The sequence below is a fragment of the Hirundo rustica genome, chromosome 6 (assembly GCF_015227805.2).
Source record: "Hirundo rustica isolate bHirRus1 chromosome 6, bHirRus1.pri.v3, whole genome shotgun sequence".
Lineage (NCBI taxonomy): Eukaryota > Metazoa > Chordata > Aves > Passeriformes > Hirundinidae > Hirundo > Hirundo rustica.
Window position 1 is genome coordinate 52380780 of NC_053455.1, and position 21797 is coordinate 52402576.

At 39.4% G+C, this 21797-nt stretch overlaps 1 protein-coding gene across 8 annotated transcripts in view; it reads right to left on the bottom strand.

Annotated features, from left to right (window-relative positions):
• Positions 1 to 539: 539 nt before the first annotated feature.
• The window catches only part of TRIM66 (tripartite motif containing 66), a 43468-nt gene continuing 22210 nt past the window's right edge, over positions 540 to 21797 (bottom strand). For 6 of the 8 annotated variants that reach the window (XM_040068602.2, XM_040068595.2, XM_040068596.2 and 3 more), the window contains 10 exons: positions 21232 to 21393; positions 12468 to 12734; positions 12046 to 12274; positions 8767 to 8827; positions 7898 to 8072; positions 6768 to 7060; positions 5167 to 5290; positions 3790 to 3864; positions 2547 to 2699; positions 540 to 1934 (listed from right to left, as the gene is read on the bottom strand). In XM_040068602.2, coding sequence (XP_039924536.1) covers positions 1665 to 1934; positions 2547 to 2699; positions 3790 to 3864; positions 5167 to 5290; positions 6768 to 7060; positions 7898 to 8072; positions 8767 to 8827; positions 12046 to 12274; positions 12468 to 12734; positions 21232 to 21393 — 1809 coding nt within the window. In that variant the 3' untranslated portion in view covers positions 540 to 1664. The remainder of the gene's footprint in view (positions 1935 to 2546; positions 2700 to 3789; positions 3865 to 5166; positions 5291 to 6767; positions 7061 to 7897; positions 8073 to 8766; positions 8828 to 12045; positions 12275 to 12467; positions 12735 to 21231; positions 21394 to 21797) is intronic. The other 2 variants (XM_040068598.2, XM_040068600.2) reach the window with 2 other exon arrangements.

A 21797-nucleotide genomic window follows, 5' to 3' on the forward strand; every position in this document is an offset into this window, starting at 1 on the left:
TACATGGTTACCAGACAAAATAACCCATACAAACTATGCTGAAAATATCATCTTCATTTACAGGAACCTAATTAAAATGAACTTTAATTGTCTTTGAGGTCTGCAACAACCCCCTGTCTTAGAGCTGGGCTCCAGCCCAGTTTATTGTGCTGGGCAGAGCTCTAAGGAGGAAGATGCCCCTCAGACACATGAAGAAAGCACTGGCCATGCAGAGACATGGCTCACCTGCTGCTGGAAGGGGTGGGAAGCAGCTTGCAAACTATCCCTCTTTGCTCAGGTGTGACGTCCTGTTACCCATCCCACCCTTCAGACTTTACAATGACATGCAACATTTGTTCAAATCTAAATCTGCTCTTGGTTGTGTTCTGCCTATACATTGTGAAATTTGGGGGGGGGGGTGGGGGGGGGTGGGGGTGGGAAGCTATCTTAGACAGCCTGTTTGAGTTTCTACATATATAGCATTATCATCATCTTCTAGTACTGCTGGTATTCAGTACAGGTAATATGCAAAAAGAAGATTGGAAATAAATGATGTTATTTTATAGGCACTTCTGTAACCATGTAATTTGCTGCATAGTTAATTCGCTGAATTCCAATATCTGCTTTATAGAAAAACAACTGCCTTGGGTTGTATAAAAATACTGCCTTTGAGAGCTACGAAATCCCACACTGCTTTACCAAGCATGAATTAGATTCCAGAAGAACGATGCCTTCCAAACAGAGCACCCACTATGCGCTGAGAACCAGCTCTTACAGAGCGTTTGTATTAGCACTATTAGCACTTGTTCTTTCCTGATTTCATGAAAATGTTGTGCTTCAAAAGAAATATCTAATCAGATAATCACATTATACTCCATCTCATTGGCTTTGGAGCAGCCAAGCTCACAGAAAAATCATTGAATAAGACAACAGGATTACAGCTTTAATGGCTACATGTTGTATTTATCACAAAGCATGGCCAACATTCATACTGAGGTTGCAAAATTATTACATGGTTACCTGTGCTCTATAAAATAGAGATGTCAAATTGAACAGATTATGAAACGGTACTGCAGTACGAGGTATTGTTAGTATGTTATTTTTATTATTATTTATCATTACCTATGACCAAGACATTAGTACTTCAATGTAAACACTGCCAAACATGTACATGATTTAACAGATGGAATATTTGACCGATTTAAACATTGTGGATCTGTTGTCTATCCACAAGATCTAGAAATAAGGCATATGGTCAGCAGAAGAGGAGAGTTTAAACAGACAGCCCAAGCGCTTTGCTATCGTCCCACACACCTTAACTCTGCCAGTCAAGCTGCTGGTTTCCTCAAATTTCATATCTGGAGGAGGTCATACCTGAGGAAAGCTGTTAGCTGGCTGAAACATCATTCTTTTAGTTTTTCGCTTTCCTGTGTACAAAGGAAACAAACAATGAGTAGCTAAAGGGCTTAGTCTTTTTACCTTGACAGAGGTTTCTGCTAGGAAGATAACTGTGCAGCCTGAGAGGCTTCATTTGCTCCTGCTCACACATTTATATACATCTGACATTTTATTCCACTCCAGGGACCATGACAAAATTGTAGAACTGATCACACATCTGTGATAGAAGTTTGACAGTCTTCTCAGAGAGCCCTGCCAAAACTTCCCATCAGTTGCTGTAAACAGAGTTAGCAGGGAGGCCACTTAGCAACCAAATGCTTTTGCTTTTGCAATCTTACAGCGTGGCGCCGTTTTTTTTTGGGCTGTACACACTCCTGCCAGTACGATGGCCACTGGAAATCCTGGGATGGCACTTGGGTGTTCTGGCTCTCCAGGTCTTCAGAATCAGAGTCATCTTGTTGCATTGAAGGGAAATGCCTGTCTGGATAAATCTCTTTCAGTTTGTCCTCAAAGAACTCATCCAAGCATCGTCCAGCCTCAGCAACCTCAGAATCTGGCTGCAAGGGAGTGAATAACCATTCAGTGCTACCACACACAGAAATCATCTAGGATCAAACCCAAATTACTACCCCACCCCAATATCTCTCCTTGGCTCTGTCTGCTGCATCTCCATCAGTCTCTGCACACTTTCCACAGCCCATTAGTCCCTCTGCATTTCCACTGTAAGTAAAAACCAGATGCTGCTATCAAGGAAGATATTTGTGCACCTCTAAGAAGTAGAGATGTGCAGTGAACTAGAAAAAACAGCAGTCATCACTGCTCAGGAATTTCTATGCATTTTATTTTCCCTAGGTATTTTGCTGGCTGTGACTGGCTTCTCACAGCAAACACAGTAACATTCCATAGAGCTGTCTGTGAAGATGCCCCGCTCTAATTTTAGATCCATATGTACTCAAGTTCTCAGCTACGTATGTAACTGCATATAAACTTCTTTCCGGTCATTAAAATAACCTTAACATAATTTCTATAGAATAAAACTGATTAATACTTCTGTTTATCCCTATCCTACATCTGATTTCCATGGAACCAGCAGTTGCACCAGTGTGACAGCCACTGAAAGAGCCAGCCCCTGCTTTGCCTCCCCCCACCCATGCATATTGGAAACATACATAATTGAACTTTGCACAGTTCCAAAACATGAGACGCACGTCAGTCACAAGTTCCTCAGGTGCAGAATAGTGGGACTTGTCCTTTTTTTGCAGCTTCTTTCGTATGGTGGACAAATCCATTGGCCTTTTGATGATCTGATAATAATGCTGAGCCTGCAATAAGAATAAAAGGCAGGTATGTGACATTTTTAATTAAAACATTTCCTCTCCAGTGACTTCTATGCAATTTTGGACAGAAGTCATTACAGAGGAGTCCTTGCATCAGGGTAGAGATCTCTAATCTTTTAGTGCCTACACTTGCACATTATCTTCCTGGGTACTTTTTGATTTGATTAAAACATATTTGTTTGCAAGATTGATCCTAAAAATAGCACGCTTCAGTGACTATTCTGCTGCTTGCATTTGGTAAACCATATCCACAATTTAACCCTGATCTCAATAATATGTGTAACATTGATAATTAGCTGATGTTTTCCCCAAACAATTGCAGAAGGAGTGTGCTGTGATACTTTCAGCTGATAATGTGGGAAGTAGTCTGTCAAGAGTGACTCAAAATAGGATACTGTGCACTCTTTTAAAAGTTCAACAAAAGTCTTTTTCAATGGGCATCAGCTACCAGGATATCCCACTTCTTAAATCTTTCTGGGTCTAAGCCTATTTGTTAGGTAATTTGTTCCATAAGTCCATTGCAAGCTTTATTTGGTGGAATGGGTTTTATATCATTATTTGAACTACTCCTTCACATAAAACCTTTATTTTTTCCCCTTTCAACTTTTAGCACATGGTGCTCTATTGTTAGAATAGCGTGAGTCTCCATCTTCCCTAAAGCAGACAGTTAATATTGCAAATGTGGAGTACATAGATGAAGCAGGTATCTCTACATCTTCCCCTGCACACAGTCACATTTACCCTCTCTGCGCACAGCACAAGAAAAACGGGAGTTCAGGGCTGCTTCTAGAGAAGACCTCTCTTATGATAGTACAACATTCTTCATGCACTTGCAAGTCAACTTTTTTAATCACTGGAACCCCTTATACACCTTTGTCATTCAGCTTCTTAAATTGGCACTCAAGCAAGCCTGAACTCTAGCCAAACATTTCCCTGCATTTGGCCTGACACCTTCAAACACCCACCCTTCCCTAGGAAGCAATACTGTTCAGGAAAAAAACCCTCATGGATATTTTTCAAGAAGACAAAGAAGAAATTTGTGAGGTCCTCTGATCCCTGCACATGCAGTACTTACCAGGGGACTGACAGGTTCATGGAACGGGAGGCTCATACTGCTGCAGAACAGGGAAAGCACCAGCTTCTCACACTTCTGTGGGAGCCAAAATTGAAATACATTTTAATTCGAAACAAGGGAGCTTCATTCTTGCCCTTAATCAATCATACTAACAAAAAGAGAATTAAGAGAATTTTCATAAAATGGTACATTTCCCTCTAGTCAGGGAGAGGTTTTGCCTCATAGCAGTGTTATACCTTGGAAAATAATGACAATCAAGAAATGCAAGAAAAGAATCATTTTCGTGTAAATCCTTGGGAATTAATCACTATCATTATTTACTTTGTGTGCTCCAGATCTACTCCTTGGCTCTCAGCTGAAAGAATGACAGCAACAGTGTGGAAAGAGTTAAATGGGAAATGCTTCCCACTGCTCATATCCATTCATGCAAACTGCTGTAAGTTGGTAATACTGTATGAAAACTATTCCCTTTAATCTTCATTATCTTGTAGAACACTTATACTAGTGTTTGGCTCATTCATTAGTGGGAAAAAAAAAAAAAAAAAAAAAAAAAAAAAAAAAAAAAGCACTACATAAACATTATAAGCCATATTTTCTCACAAACAATGGAATTTTTAATCAACTCAGCTTTCTAAATAGGACTTCACTATTCGAGACCCAGAAACCAACAGTTTTTGCCCAGTTGTGCCAAATCCAGGAGAAACAGCTGTGCCCAGCATCTGCACACAGTTGTGTGGACTCCTCCACTCTGTCCAGTTATCGTCAATACACACACGACATCTATTTTGAATTTGTGCCTTCCAAATACCATGGATTTAAGAAAAGGCACTTACTTAATGGAAGATTTGGTAGAGAAAACTACTAATAGGTATGTAAAGTGATAAGCTTTCCTCTAGGCTGAGATAGGAGCCTAAATATCTTCAAGAGAACTAATGGGACATATGAAGAAGACTGTATAGTGATTTTGGTCCAACTGAAAGTCAAAAAGTGTTTTCATCACAAAACTGTCATTGCACCGACCAAAGTAGATGCCTGAGAAGGTGCCAGGTTTTAAAGGAAAAAGATTCAGTGTTACAAACTAGGCAAAACTCACTCACGGAAGTTCTGCTTTTGAGTGTGACTTCCCTGTTTGAAGTAGAAAAGAATTCCACATCTGCCTGCTTCATCTTTCTATAACATTTTTAAATTAAACAGCAATGTCTAGAAATAAGAGAATGATATAACCACATAATAAAAATGCTTTTGTTGTATTTACTACTGTGTGTAACATTTGAGCAGCAGCCAAGTGAAAACCATCATCTCTCTCATGAAAAAGCAAAGCCTCATGCTGAGACCTTATGGCCTGTTCTAAATAGTGCAATATTTAATTATTCCCACCTTCTGGTCACAGTCACCAAGGCCACATTGTGCACTGTAGCTATGGCTGTAGCGTGTGTTTTCACAGTCATATTCCACCTCTGGCTTCACTGGATTACGGCACAGCGAGCACACCCATTCTCCCCTGCAAAACAAGAAACCAAAAAACATGTGGGGTATTTTTTCCACAGCCCTGTCAAACAGCAAAGCTCAGAAATAGATCACTATTTGGAAAGCCTCATGTCTCAGTAGCATTATGATAGCAGGCAATCTGAAGCCCATTGTACTAGATATTCTTTATTGGATTTGAATCCAGTTAGAAGTATAATCATTTCAGTTTCTATCCATGATTCTTTTCCTGTCACAAAGGAAAAGAAAACCACAAAATTGTGTTTGAAATCATCTACCAGCAGTGTATGCAGCTGCACTGATACAGGTGCTGCTTTGAAAAAAAAAATACTAAGGAAAAACAGGCAGCAATTGGTTCATATAATAAACCCAGACCCTTTTGATAACTGAGATACTTATTATCAACTGATATGATAATTGACATATTTACCTGAGAAATCAACCCTATCAGAAAAGGTGTGATTATTAATTATTATACATGTCCCTAAACCAAATAGACATAATCCTGCAAGGGCATGTATGTCCACACTAGTAGATGCATTTTCAGAAACCTCTTGAAGAATTTCCTGAAGGCAGTGATGCAACTTCTACAAGGGTCTGAATAACTACAGATGAAGATACATTTAAGAATTATTAATATAGAACTTTAGTTAAGGTAAAATTTATTTTCGCCTAGAAAATTTATTTTAACAGGAAAACTTGGTTTTCACTTTGCTTTGAAACTAGAGGGTAATAATAACTCCACTAGTAGAAAAAAGAACAAAAAGCTAAGAGCTGAAAAGTCCTGAGTTTTGAATAGAAAGGAGAAACCAGAATCTCCAAATTAATACCTTACAACATATTTTTTCAGCTGAGACAATTATTTGAGCTCAAATGAAGTAGACTTTGGTTCCACTTAGACATGATTCATAACAGAATTTAGAATTGCATACCACAGTAATGCACATTATTCAGTCTCACTTTTAAGTTTGGTATGTGGACGTGTATCTGTTTCTGGTTCACTGCATACAATCCATCTGTGACAAGTTGCGAGTGGACATATCTTAGGGAAAGCAATGACTGAAATATTTCCACAAAAGCCCTGGTAATCCTACATTTCCCATGAAAATTGCTAACAAACCAAATAAAAACTCACTGATTGCCCTTCCCTTGTGCTAGCCTCTGTGCTGCCAAGAAGAGCTGATGTCTACACGCCAGATGTTACATGAGAGTTAAGATTTTATTTTTCTCCAGTCTGTCATATGAAAGTTTTTTTAAGTTCAGGTCTGCCAGGTCCTTTGCTGTAATAGCCAGTTAACTGCAGAAAGGGTGGCAGGAAACAGTTCTTTTTCATAATTCATTGAGTTCTTAGCATGTAAGACAAAATAGGATCAAAAAAGGCAAGTGAGAGATGCAGTCCTTGTACAAGGCTGAAACATCAGTCCCTGAGGATATCTTCTGCCCCTGGGCAGTGAGCAGAAACAGCACTGTAGTGAAACGTCATCCATACTCACACTGGAAAGCTGAGCAGGGCTGGAACATGGCAGGAGAGATGGAAGACCTTGGGGCAGTGATCACAGCACAACAGCTCTCCTCCATTAAGACACACAGCACAGAAATCCTCATTTTCAATTGGACTGACGTCCTGAGTAACTGGGGATTTTTTCATGCTGGAGATGCCGTTGCTGAGCTTCTGATCAACAGATGGAGAGTGTGTCTGTCCTGCAGCCTGCGAGAGGAGAAATCTCCTGTCCTTGGAGTTCTCCTCTTTGGACTTCTGTCCTTCGGCTGGACTATCTTTATTTATCTTGAAGGAAGAAAAATCTGGGATCACACAATCATCATTTTCACACATCAGCATAAAGCATCACTGGTTATCTGTAGATAAACAAGTACTTCTTGCACTTGGAAGACACAACTACCAACATTTTTTCCCAACCAGTGCTTCTGAGTACTCTGCAGTGAACTGTACTGGGGAGGGCACTGGGCTTCAGCAGGCCCACGCTCTTGGCATTTGCCACTGGCCAGCCAGGTCACCTTGGTCAGGTCATTTCCTCCTCATGGCACAGTGCAGTAGCACTGTGAGAGAGCTGTGAAGATTCTACACCACAGGTGTAGATAGGAATAGGACATTCTATAATCTCACTTGTAAATTTTATGGTAAACAGCTCAAACCACCCCCTACCATTCCCCCCCCAAAAAAACACTAAACATAAACAAAGTATAGGTCTTTTTCCCACAAGAAATTCCTGTTTCCTTCTGTGGAAAGTTCACACTCAAGTTTCACTGAAGCAATAGAATATAAAGCTTTTAAAAATCCATTACACTGTGATTCCCATCACTCAAATATATATTCAGGCCAGTTTTAAGCAATTTATCCAGTATTTGTAACCAGACAGGTGAAACAAGCTGTTCCTCAGCATATGAAAACACTGCAGAGACAAACTTCTCAGAAATGGAATATTCAGGGAGCTCCACAGCAAGCTCAAAGCTGTATTGTCTTTACTATAACCCCCCACAGAAGTCCCTGAGGGTCATACAAATCAGCAGACTTTTTTACTGTACAATATTCCAGAAACTGTGCCTGCAAACCAGTGGGGTAAAGGGGAGAAGGCAGGTAAAACCTCAAGGAAATCCCACTCACCTTTATAGACATACTTGAGGACTGTGTCCCACACTCAATTACCAGGAGGAAATTGCCCTCCTGCTCTCTGTCCTGTGGCTGGAGCTTAAACACTGGGAGCTCCCCCACTTCCAAGGCAGATATTTTGAGACGTTCCAGTCGCACAAAGGGGATCTTCTGCTCCTTTGAGACAGCTCTAGAGTCAGAAGGACACATGATTAAATTCACCCACATTCCACAGAATTCTCCTCCCTACCCAGTTTCATGCATCATTATCTGCACTCCTTTTCCTTTGTAACCTGTGACTGTGGTGGCCGAACACTGAAAATGTTGACATTCTTTTCACAAACCAATTCTTTAAGAAATATGAGTGCAATTAATTTAAATTAATCATATATGTAAATACATTACTAACTCCTGTGCTAATGCTTTGCCCTGCTCTGTAGATTCTTAATTACAGCAGTTAAAGTCATATTTTATAATTTTTAGTGTGGCTGGTTTTAACAGGAACACAGCACATCATCAACTTCACCATATTATCACAGCAGTGGCTGAAAATCAAATTTCATAAAATTGTTGAGGTAATGTTAATCCTGTTCCCATTATATCTTTTAGCTTTCATTGGGACCTAACATTTTCTAATTGTTCAAGTGAGATAAGTTTTCAAATATTTATTCATTCTGAAAAATTACACAGAAATACATTAATTCATCACTTCTTTTTCATTGTTGTTTTCAAATTTGAGAGCACTTTACGACTTTCAGAACTATTATCTATAAGGAATCTAGAATTTTTTTAAGTTCTTCATCATCATTAAGTATGACAAGTCTTCTAAATACATGCATAAAATTTCACAGCCAGCACTTTTATATAAAAAACCCCTCTGCTACCTGACATCCTGATTGCTTTTCATATCCATTTCAAAATGTTCCTTTTCACAGTTATTGGAATCTGGAACAGAAGATAAGAAAATGAATAAAATATTTATAATATCACAGGCTGATTAGGGTAGAAAGTACTTAAATATTCATGTACTTCTGACTGGTGTTTAATATGATATCATAAGTGAATTATGGAATAATTTCATCTATACGTATAGAAAACGTGTGTGCTATTTTCTGTTCTGGTGCAAAGCCTTTGTCTTTCTTTTTTCACTTTTAACCACAGCTTCTGTTCTAAATATGAGGGGCATATATGAAATATTTCATGGAAATGGTTTAATTCCTGGGGAATTATATAAATATACAGCCGCATCACAAACATCCATATACATGGAACAACATAAGTAATCCTCTTTGCTATACAGCCTTCATTTGAGAAAAACAGACCCAATGAGGTTTGAACCTCCAAGGCTCAGGAAATCTTTGTGGCCTCCAGCTCCATGCTAAGAAGCTCCTGGATAATTCCAGTTACTTGAAAATGGGAAGAAAATTGTGTCTCCACCATGGGACAAAAGTTACACTATAATTCCTTTCTTTCCTCCAGCATCTGGAACATATAAACATTCAAGTTTATAACTTAATTCAAGACTATCTGCTATATAAACATTTAGCTGTAGTTTTATGTGGCTGTATCAGGATGTGGCTGTAGTGTTGACTGACATTAAACCCAAGTAATAACACGGTTCCCAGGAGATAGGATAGGATAGAGACAAATGTCCCAGTGGATGCCCTCAGAAATACAAGTCCACTGAAAAACTTCATAATCTCACCTTCTTTTGTTAGGAATTAGTATTACATAACCAATACAAACAAGAAACAAACAGAATGTCGTGGTTATCTCGAGATAGGAGAGAGCCAGGAAAAGATGATTTTTGAAAGAAAATCTAGCTCAGGTCAACAGTACCTCAGCCATGACTTGAAAACAACGTGCCTCTAAGGTACTCTATTTTTTCCAGCTACAAGAAACTATAAAATGAAGACTAACAAGGAAAGGTGCATTTCACATCACACCTAAGGTATTACTCGCTTGTGATTGTTGCTCAGGTGAAGGGTGAGTAGCCCTGTCATGGACAGAATTACTAAAGGGAGACTGCACACCAAGCTGAAGGAGCAGCTCTTGTTGCACACTATCAAAGCAGAGGATGTTCCAGTGGTGCTGGGTTCCTACATTAACATTTCCATCAGTAACTGGGCCCATCCAACAACAGGGCCTATAAAATTTGTGGGAAACACCAGACTAGAGGGATTTGCACTATTGAGAATGTTTCCAGTTAAAAAACAACCTTAGTGCATCAGAGAAAAAAAATCTCCTAAATCAGACAGACTGAATTGAGATAACTGTACTATGCGTACGAAGAGTCAGATGAATGTAGTCCCAAAGGAAAACAACTGGCTAGAAAAATGTTCTTGGAAGGAAATAAGGGTTAAAGTGGGCTGTTCTCTACACACGAGTCAACCATCTAATGCTGCTGCTGCAGAAGAGAGGAAAGCCATCCTGCAGGGTATTGCCAGCAGCAAGGAATGTAAAACATAAAGAGCTGATACCCTGATTCTGCAAGGCACCCCAGAGGCCTCAGCTGCACACTGCATTTGGCTGTGGGCAGCACTCCTTAATTGCAGAGAACCCAAAATAGCACAGAGGAATGAGGTGGTTTTGAAAAACCAAACCCCTGACCCATGAGAAGAGACTGAACCCATCAGATTTGTTTAGTCTAGGAAAGAGAAGAGGAGGGTGTTTATGCAAGTCATAAGAAAGGGGCCATAAGAGGGAAAACGATCACACTTTGTACAATTTTTACCACATCCCGTGTGCCTAGGATAAGAATTATTTTGTTTTAAATTAAGCTGAAATGTTTAGGTTCGCTGTTAGAAAAGGATGCGCCACTGAAGACATATACCAAAAGGAATGAGGCTTGGCAGCAGAGCATTGCTGAAGCCAGCAAGTCCTACCAAGAACTACCAGCAGAGCTAACCTTGCCTCTGCAGCAGAATTCATGTTTTATGGTGCACTAGTGACTGTATCTCCTCAGGTCTCCCCTCACTGCATGCCCTTACACACTGACAGAACGGGAATTGCTCACTCCTAATCCTTCCTCCTGAAAAGGGAGCGGCACTGAATTCAATACTCAAGGCTTCCCACACTCTTTCACAACGGGGCCTGCATTTTATACACCCAGCAGATTTGTGGCATCCTCTATTGACAGTGAGATTCTGAGCGCTGGAGCTGCCTCTGAGTGTGGTGTACGCACCTCACAACAGATATTACATTGCTGCTCCTCCCCAAGCCACTTCAGCCTAACTGAAGCACAGCTTTTTAGGGGTGCTCCTGATTCTTACACACAAATGATTGTGGCATAATTGCCACGGTTTGGCATAGGACATAGAAGAAAAGACAAATAGATTTCCTTGGCTCACTGGGCTAGGCCTCCTTTGTACTAATTAGAATACTCTGAATAAAAATACAGCATAGAGAGATAAATATTAATTCATCTTTTGTAGAGAAATGCAGCCAAATATTGGCATAAGTCACGGGATAACAACTAAGTCCTACAATCCCTTACTTGCATGAATATTCCCATTGACTTTCAGAGTTTACAGGAATGAGGCTTTACAGAGTAGCACAATGATGTTGGCAATTTGCCCATGAAAAGAGTTAAGTCAAGTCTAATTCTCCATTAGGACTGAAGAAATAGGCCTTGGCTGAAGGGAATGTTCCACAGTAGACAGAGCCAAGCAAAGGCACATACTGTGCAATGTGCTAACAAAAATTTGGTATGCTACTGATGTGAAGAGCTTAGCAGAAGGCCCATTACATTTTGGAAGTAACGTGAATTTTTTTAAATTGAATTTGGACTCTTCAAACCAGCTCTTCAATAGTCATAACTGCAGGTCTCATTAACAAGAGTGCTTCCAAGAGAACTAATATTCCAGGTACTTCACAGTCACATTCGTTTCTGGTTCACAGATGAGAGATGTTCAAATGTACAAATTCAAATGTACAAATTCAAAGATGTACAAATTCAAAGCATATCATTTTCATGTTTTTTCTTCCACAAATGAGATCAAACACACTTTTCCATTGGATTAGGTACCCTGATAACATTTGAAGCTTGCTGGAAAAGTACATTTATATGTAAGTATATATACTGCTTTTCCATGCTCATGATCCACAGTGCTAAGAAAGAAAAAAACCCCAAAACCAAAAGGAAATAATTAAAAATATGGTACCTTCTTTGCTTCTAGGTTGTCTCATTCTGGCATTCACAGGCAGGAAAGAAGTGTTGCTGAGCAGTTCAGAAGGAGAAGTGCAATGCTGAGACTTTTTGATTGAAAGATTAATAGGTTCTTCCATCACTTTTTGCATAGAAAGAGTTAATTCATTAACTACCTCTTGCCCAGCAGTAGCTAAGCTGTTTTCTAGAAGACAATCCACAGCACTGAGGTCTTCATTTTCTAGCTGCAGAGGAGAAAGAAATGCAGCATTCTATTACCAGTTTGCTTTCTTCTCATGTTAAGAAAATCATTTGGAACCAGTCTTCAAATACCAGATAAGGAAAACTTTACTCATTGAAAAAGTTACTGACTGAGTGACAACAATAACATGCTGTAAATGAAAGTGGATTCAGCAGAGGGGTTTGAGCGATCCCTACCTTGCATTTAGTGCCTTCCTGGAGTGCATCACCTGGTGTTGGGCCAGCAGGAGCCCCAGGGTCACTGGGAGCCCTGCCCAGGGCCAGGCTGTAGCTGGGCAGGGGCTCTGGTGCAGCATCATAGTCACAGAGAGTGTTTAGGGATGGGCCAAGTGTCCCAGCGGCTGCACCTTTCACCTGTGGGTCGACTGAGCTGGATAACCTTGTTGGAGAGAATTCCATTTCTGTGCTGTTTGGAAAGCCCACAAAGCTTAAGGATGCAGAACGCTGGGGGGGAAAAAAAATCCAATATATTAAAAAGCTTTTCAGCAGCAAAATACTACTGTTCTTTCTATAGTAGAGGAGATGCTCGGTTTCAGCTTGACATAATCAAACAGTTGTGTCACAAGGGCTGTAAGAATCTATTATAATCCTATACTATTTCCAAAAGCTTGTGATTCTCCACCATTAAAACTGAAAACTGGAAAAGGAGACAACTGGGTTGCTCTTCTAGTGCTTACAAAAAGTCTTCCTTAGATCAGTTCAAGGGATTCTGATTTTTAACTCCTACAATGATTGGGAAATCTATGGAGAACATGGTACCAAATTAATTATTGACATAAACCCTATTACATTTTCCCAAAAGAAATAAGATTCAAATCAGGAATTTAGTCATTTTATTAAAAGAACATCAGATCACTTCATTCAGAAAGAAGCTTCAGAAGAAATAAGATTTAGCTCTAACATAAGCACATGAAGTTATTGTTCCTATTAATGATGCTGAAAACTTTATGATAGATGGTGAGTCAGTCCCACTAAAACCTAAAGCATATCCCCTTTAAATACCATAGATTAAATGCAGAAATATTCTAAGTGTACTAAGGAGGAAACATGTCCAGTTTCCAAAGAAAGGGGATATTTACCTCAGTATCAATATGCATTTTTTACTGTCTCATGATTTGTCACTACCAAACCCACAGAGACACCGCTACAAAAACCAAAGCAAACCCACTCGTCTAGGTGACTTCCCTGAGCTGCCTCACATCCTGGAATGTAGGACTGTATTGAAAATAAGACTCTTCGAGATCCATGTGAAGCAAATAGAAGCAATAGAAGCAATTTTAGGAAGTGTGCAGATCTGCGTCATTTGAATACACAACTATCCCTCAGTTTTATCATAGTTCATTGATGTTTCATCCTTTACATTTGACTGACTATATCCTTTCTGTTTGACTGCAATTCGGTAGGTAACACTTATTTTAATATAAATCAAGACAATAGAAATGTGTCCATTGCATTTGAATCAGAGTTTAAATTTATTGTACTTATTTCTCCACTAGAGGCCTGTGACTCAGAAGTGAATCTGAGATAGGACCCGTTTCCTAAATTTAATTAATATTTTTCTCAACTTATACTCCATTTGGGATTTGGATACTTTTGTCCACCTTAGCCCCACAGTGCTAAAGACCGCAGCCTAGACTGAGCTTTCAGATGTGTCTGTGTAAATCGCACCTCCTGCCAGTCTCGAATTCCTCTGCCTGCAACTCTGTGCTAAGACAACACTTCCTACAGACGCTAATTTCCACCTAACAATGGATGCAATTTAATTTCTTCTTTCTCAACTTGCAATAGATGCTACAATGAAAGCTTTGCCCTGGAGTGACCATTTAATTTGATGAGACAATATACACCTGGAATTTGAGACTGAAAGAGGTCAGCTCTTCTGCAGGGCCAGAGGACGTTTGTGCCATTCCACTACACAGTGCTGCAGTGAGCCTCCTTTAAACAATTCCTCCATGTAGAAGGCACCTCAGGGAGGACTGTGTTCCTGCAGCCAAGGAATTGGTCGTTCTCCTCCTCTTGAGTCAAAAGGACACCCCTGAATCTAAGCTCTCTGAGCTGTAACAACTTTTTGGAAGCAGCTGGAACTAGTCACACTAGTGGGTGTTCTTCCCACCTTATATTTGAGCTGAAAACTAGAACACAGCCAACAAGGAAATGCACCACTGGAGGCCCAAACTTGCCATAGAGTCTGTCTGATAGAGCATTACTGAGAATGCTGAGGTTTCAAACCAAAGTTATCTCCATCAGTCAGCAAGGAATCCACTTTTCATGGCCACACATCCTAATGTCCACAAAGAAAAAAATTTGCCACCACAATTTGCTTGAGACTGGTTCCTGCAATTGCAATGACAAATGAGACCTACCAAGTACATATTTTCCTTTTCATTCCATCACTCATTTTATCACAAGCCTTTCTCAGATGACAAAATTAACATGTGAATTTTTCCCATATCACTTACAAAAATCTAAAACAAACAAGCAGAATTTGTACTTGAGGTGAAGATGAACTCTAATCAGCCCTTGCCTTTCTCCCTTATTTCAAAGTCCACTGTGAGCATTAATTAAGCCCCTGTGAGGTAGTTAAATATTTATTTAGTCAGGTTCTGTTCTCCAAAGCATGGAGCATCCACAAATTCCTGAGTCAACAGAACTACCTTAGAGTTGTACTCCATTGGGAATGGGCATGCTGAGGCACACACGTGGCAGGCACACCACCCAAATTTGCTCCCAAGTTAACTGGAGACTTCCTGTCCACTCAGTTTCTCCAATCACTACCCACACCTTCCTTGGCTCATTTACAAGCACGTGCCAGCATTTCATGCAGTGGGACCTCACCCTCTGCGTGCAACTCAAGTGAAATGTTCCCCCACCTAAGGCAATGTAGGACTACTCCTGGCTCCAGTGAGACAAGTTTTACTTGCTGAGAGTAGTCACTGAGATGATTCCTACTGAAGGGAAAAAAATAAATATATATATATATATGGAGACACACACAGAAGATTTGGTTATAGCTATAATTTTTAGAAAGATGAAATTCAATTGCATGGTGTGGCTATGTCCTTTTCACTCTTCTAGCTAGCATCAGTTTCTTCAGAGATCTTTTTAGATTATATAAGCCAATGTAAAACCTTACTCTTGTTAAAAAGAATAATGAGGCCATCAAACTGCCATCTGTCTTTCCCTTGGGGCAAAAGTTAATTTTGTGGTTACTTTAATGATGAAGCAACATTATGATCTTTCAGTGCAAAATATTAAAACTCACAGTTAAGAACAGACACATTCCATCCTCATCCGTGGAGCTGCTGTCAAGTGTGAAGTGAACAATGCACTGGGAACAAGGCTCATTAATAGACTATTAATTCACTCCCTAAAATAATCATTTCTTTTGCCATTAGCAAAAATTTCTCTTTTCCCTTGACAGTTCAGCTAGTTTTTGCAAATGGGATGCCTTTAAAGGATTTATCTGTTTTATAGAAGCTCTATTGCTTTTACATTGCAACATTTGAACAACAACAAGCATTAATTATGCTCTCGAGTAGAGGGTGGTTTCAGCTGCTGGTTAATTTTGAACTTTTTGACATTTTAATATACATTCTGTCACATTGAAGTACATCTGAGTCACTATAAATTGAATTCTCATTGTCTCATAATTAATTTTGGTCTGATGATCCTTATAATATAATGGCAGCAACATCACCACCCCAAAATGCCTCCTACTACAATTTTCTTAGCTATGGTAGTGAAAGGTAAGAATAAAGAACATGCAAAGTGCCTGCAGAGAACAAAAACAAACATATGGTTCAGTTCAAATACTTCTTTGATCACTGTTGCATCCAAAAGATGTCCAGTGTAAACATGCAGCACCAATACAGAAGAATTCTGAGAAGCGCAAATACTTACCTTGAAACAGTGGGATTAGGATTTGTTAGGACTGTTTTGGCAAAGTCTCGGGGCTGTTGACATTAAGTGTCACTGATAAAAGAAGCTAAAACTGGGAACCACCAATTCTCTTTGCTATGGGAGAAACACCACGCTGCAAATGGTTGCAGAGTAATGAACGGCTGCTATTAAGTGGAGCAATCCCCCTGGCAGCTCATTATGCTGGAAGGTTAAACAAATGTATTACTCCAATCCACTTGCTTAACACAGCAGCACTGATAACACAGGCTGCACATGCTTCCCATGCCCAGTTTCAGAACAGAATCCGAAGGATTTCCTTTCCGCTTTCTCGAGAAAAAAAGAATCCAAATCTTCATTAACATTTTGTCTGAATAAACTGGAGTGGGCTTAAAGCGGAAGGAGGAAGAAATTGCATGGAGCAAGCAGCATCATGTTTTATTTATCTCTTTTTTTCAGGTCAAAGGAAAAGGGTTTTGTAAAATTAACATTCTGGGAAATGTACCTAATTGCATTAAGCACAAAGGCATTTGTGCTGTGAGCAGTTCAATCCTGTAAACTAAAAACCATACTCTATTACTTGAGAAATTTATAGTACCCCAAACTCCAGGCTATTATTTCCTTCATTACTAATTCCTCTAAAATTAATAGTAATTAAGGGGGAAAAATAGCAACAACAAGCCCATTTTGGCCTCATGCTCAGATTTGAAGTTCTACGGTTGAATATTAAATCATTATTACTTTTACTCACTAAGTAATCACAACACACTCTGTGCAATACTACCATCAAATAAAATCTGTACTCTGTCCTCCAGCCCCCTTCCCACAAATTTCATGTGCTTTTAAAGAAAAAAAGAAGTTCCACCATGAACTGTCACCGTGTTAGCATTTCATTAAATGCTACCACAGCACACACTTGGAATAAAAGAGAAGCTTCTCAGAGTGCTCTGAAGAGTGCACCTTGGATAGCACAGAAAATTTCCTAGGATTTCCCCATTTCAGGTACTTTATGGTGTTTGAGACAAACAGAGCTCTTGAGCTAAGAAGCTGGAACTTGCTGTGAACCTAAAAGAATACAACATATATTGCACTACACAACATTTCCACCTGTTTACACTTTCATTACTAATCTTGGTCATACTGCCTCAAAATTTACATATCAAAACCACAAAGTATGGGGAAAATGGCCAAACACATGAAGGACCAAAGTACAGAATGGCTTTCATGAAAGAAAAACCCAACTCTAGAGAGACAAGCAGTCACTTTTAAGCTTCAAAAAGAAACTTTAAAGAATAAACTCAATGTACACCTATAAAATGCAAATATTATGAATGGGGTGAATACAGAGTGATTATTCACTGTTTTTTCCTAACACAAAAACTCGAAGGTATCTGACTGAACTAGTAGACTTGCGGTAAGCAAAGAGAGGAACTTCACATGCAATGCAAAACTCAGTGTAGAATGCTGAGGAGTATTCTACACTAGTATTAAAATGGACTCAAAGAAGTGAATTCGACAAATTCACAGACAAGAGGTCTATAAAGAGCTCTAAACCACAATTGCCTGGGTACAACCTTCAGGTCAGAAAGTCCTTGAAGTTCTGGCTTTCAGAATCTGGGTTAGTGGAACATCAGTTTATATGTATCTGTTTCTGATTCCCTTCCCTAAGGATCTGCTGTTGACTATATTTATATAGGCTCAGATGCAGCTGTTCAGTGATGATTTCCTAATACAGTGCACAACATAATCAGAGATTCACTTTCTGCAGAAGACGAATTAACAGAAGTAAGGGTCTTGCTCCAAACTACAGGAGGGGGTGCATTTTATGGAGTGTGAGGAGGAGAGATGTCCAGCTGGCCCTGCATCAACACCCATGTCTGTTGCCGTGGTGCCTGATGCTCGAATTACAAATCTGTGCTCTAGCTGTACAGTAATCATGACATTTCTTCAAATGCTAGATGCAGCCTATAGACCTCTTGCTCATCACAGCCAGAAATTACAATTAGGTACATACAAACAGAAGAGAGACTGTATTCCTGTTATTATTCCTGAAAAGACAATCAGGACCAAAATATCTTATTATTCTTGCCTTTATTCCAGAATAGATGACCTCTCTAGTCCTAGTGCACTCGTGAATAACTTGGTACATCCTACTATGTAAAAGCAGCAAGATCACATCGTTGCAGAAGGCTGGTAAACCTTTCCACAAAACTGTTAAAACTAATTGAGTACTAATTCCTCCACTCCACAACTTAGCAATTCCATAGCTTGTGTAAAATCTGTTTGCTAGAGCTTGGCACAATTCCTGGAAATGCAGTGCAGGTAACACAAAAGTTATTTAGAAATTTGTTCTCTGTCTTGCTGGCATTCTTACTGAAGAGGTTGGCTATTGGACAGGCATGGAGACAGAATAACTCCACAATCCAAACCTGAGGTCCTGGCAATGTGAGTGAAGGATTCTGATGGAGGAATATGAAGAGAAAACTATATCCATCTTCCACATCAACAGAAGGCTTTCATTCCTAGTGTGGCATTCTTAAAAAGGTGCTGATCCAGCCCAGAATTACGCAAAGTGTAGAACTTGACTTATATGAAACAATCAATGGTCTAAGTATAGAAACATTTATTCTGCACAAAAAAATTAATTCACAGAAAAAGAATAGTTAGAGGAATATATAGGAAGATAGAAAGACTGACAAAATATCACCATTAATGTTCCAAAATGAGCAAAACAAATGAAAATTATCCTAACTACTTAAATCGAGAACTATTAAGAGCATCTTCTCTACATTTCTTTACAAATAAATATAATTCTATATGCAGACAATTCATCTAGCTATCAGTCAATAACATCAAATTTGTACCATAAACACATTTCAAAATTAATGCACAGAGGTTTAGTTACATGAGCAATCAAGTCTTGCCCCATTCCAAAATAAAGGAAACCACTGAGCTAATGAAAGCTTTTATTTCTGTAATTTTTGGACAGATCTTGGCAATCATATCACTAAACAGTTAATTCAGGTGCACACTACTCTCTCTTTAATGAAAGAATCTCAGCAGACAGGGAAATAGGTACTCCACTAGGAATACTGTGCCCAGATGAAGGCTGTCAGACTTCAGCAGAAATGCAACACAAGGCCAAGAAGTCCAACAGGAATTATTCCCCAAAAGACAGAACAGTTCTTCAGGCAGCAGGTTTATCTAGCCATTTTCTCTACCACATTTTTCAAGTATTTCAGCCTTGTCCACATTCACTTTCTCCACATCTTCCAAGATGATCTTGAGAGAGATTAAGTGTTCTCAATATAGGCCATATGAGAGCACATGGTCAAACACCTATGCAGAATTTTTTGTCTGGAAATGAGGGTGAGAACGTTTAATCAGGTGAGCCAGATGAGAATGAACAGACACACTCAGTTGCTCTTAAACAAGAACCAATCTCCCATTTAAATTCAGATTCAATCCAATTGCCAGCAAAAGAAATCAGACACTCAGACATCTTTAATGGGCATTCATGAAGAAGAACTCAGACATCTTTAATGGGCATTCATGAAGAATATATTTTAAGGGTTTATGTGCCGTGCTTTTTCCCTTCATCATTTCTAATTTGCCATTGCCAGAGCTGTCAGTATCTTCATCCCATCCAGATGCCTTCATCCCAAACAGCTCATTAGAAGAGACCAATACAAGCAAAGATGGGGTTCTGTAGATGTTGAACAATCTCACTTTTTGAAGAGGTACTAGGCACCTCAAAAAGATAGATAACCCTGTGCTTTCTGCCTTCTCAGCACCATGAGGAAAAAATCCTTTTTTCTTTTCCCTAGAAGTATTCTCCCTTTGCCACCTTCTACAGCAACAAATCAGCCCTTTCTTCTTTATTACTCCTGCTTTTCCCATCAGATTACACTAGTCTTGCACATCTGCTTCCATTTTCTTTCCTCTTTCTGACATTTCTTGCTTAAGCTGTTGGGAATAACTTTCCACTACAGGTCCATGAAACAGATTTCTTTGCGCCTTTCAAATCTGATTTGCACGCTGCTTTCAGGCCCATACCTCTGCAACTCCCAAAGGGTCTTCAACAATTCTCTGGATGGGTATTGCATCATAAATATGTTGCATCAACAAAGTCACATACAAAAGAAGGAAAAATAACTTGCTTTTTGAGGCTAGAAAGACAAGTACTTCCACAATATTCCACAGACAAATTCCAAGAACAACAAACTATGAAAGTCTTCATAGTATGCAAAATAAGTCATGCACTGAAGCAACAGATTTTAAAAAAACAGATTATGACCTGTTGCTTGGAGTGTTTTAAACTGTGCACAGGAGTAAAAGGCAGCTTCTTTGCTTCAAAAGCACCGGTGATATCCAGAGCCAGCAAGCATCTACTGATAACTCTTGGCCTTCCTGGTTGTGCTCATGCTGCTTCTTCAATGGTTGGAGCCTCATTATAGGTGGGAAGACCAAAGCCTGGCACTACTGTGTATTAACATATTCTAGATATACAAAAATTGGGATTTTTTTTCCTGCTTATACATGAACAATGAGAAAAAGTATAACAGAATTTAAGGTGCCCTGCCTTCAGCAGTAATTGGTGGTGTTGTTTCTGGAGCAACTATTTTGAAGACTGCTTCTCAGGTCTGATTTCATCAGCACCTCTGACTCCTACTTTATTTATTTTTCTCAAATTAACTGCTTCTAGTATGGTAGCTAGCAAGTCCTAGTAATTAAATCCTTAGACATAGGAGCTGGACAGAATTTAAGCACTGAAGAAACAGAGCTTCTGTTTATTTGCCAGTTCATGTCTAACAATCATGCCAGCCAGACCTAAACTCTACCAGCCTCTAGAAGAGTTGCTCATCCTGGCACCTTACTGGGAGATGCACACAAGGTTAGGCTGTGACTGTCTTCCAAAACTTACAAGACATTTGGCTGACTTTTACTGCATTTTTATTTTTTCCCCCTGACTGCAAACTCCAATGCCTTATTCAAGACCATCAAATCATGTTTGCTTTTTTTTTTTTTTTAAAGTTCTTTATACCTTTCTCTCAGGATGGAAAGTTGGTCGCTGCAGTGTGTTCTCAGGGGAGTGGCTCCTGACACAGGTTTCTTCATCTAATGATTGTGATAGGGAGGGACTGTCACTTTTGTCTGGAAGAATGACAGGCTTCTGGGCATCAGCTTCTGTGGAGCTCTCACAGACCTAAATATCACAAATGAGAAATTGTCTTTCCAACATCTCAGAACGAAAAACGGTAACAAACTCGCATCAAATCACAGCATTGTCGTACATTATGAAAGCCCAAAAAGACTCTGAAACAACAGATACGTTCAAGGCAACCCTAAGCAGAGAGAAAAATGGAGAAAATTTTCTCTCAAACATTAATGAAGTCTTAAAAAGAAAAAACTCAATAAAGGTGCTAAAATGTACAGCCACACCACAAGCCTGCAGTCTGCCCTTGAAGGTAATCTACTTTGAGAATTATTCAAGGTGGCAGCTCCTCAGAATTTACACAATGGGAAGGCTGAGCCACCTTTTCATTTTAAATGAATTTCCAAGCCTGTATTCTGCAGCTGATCTGCCTGGTAGTTTGGATGCTCACCACC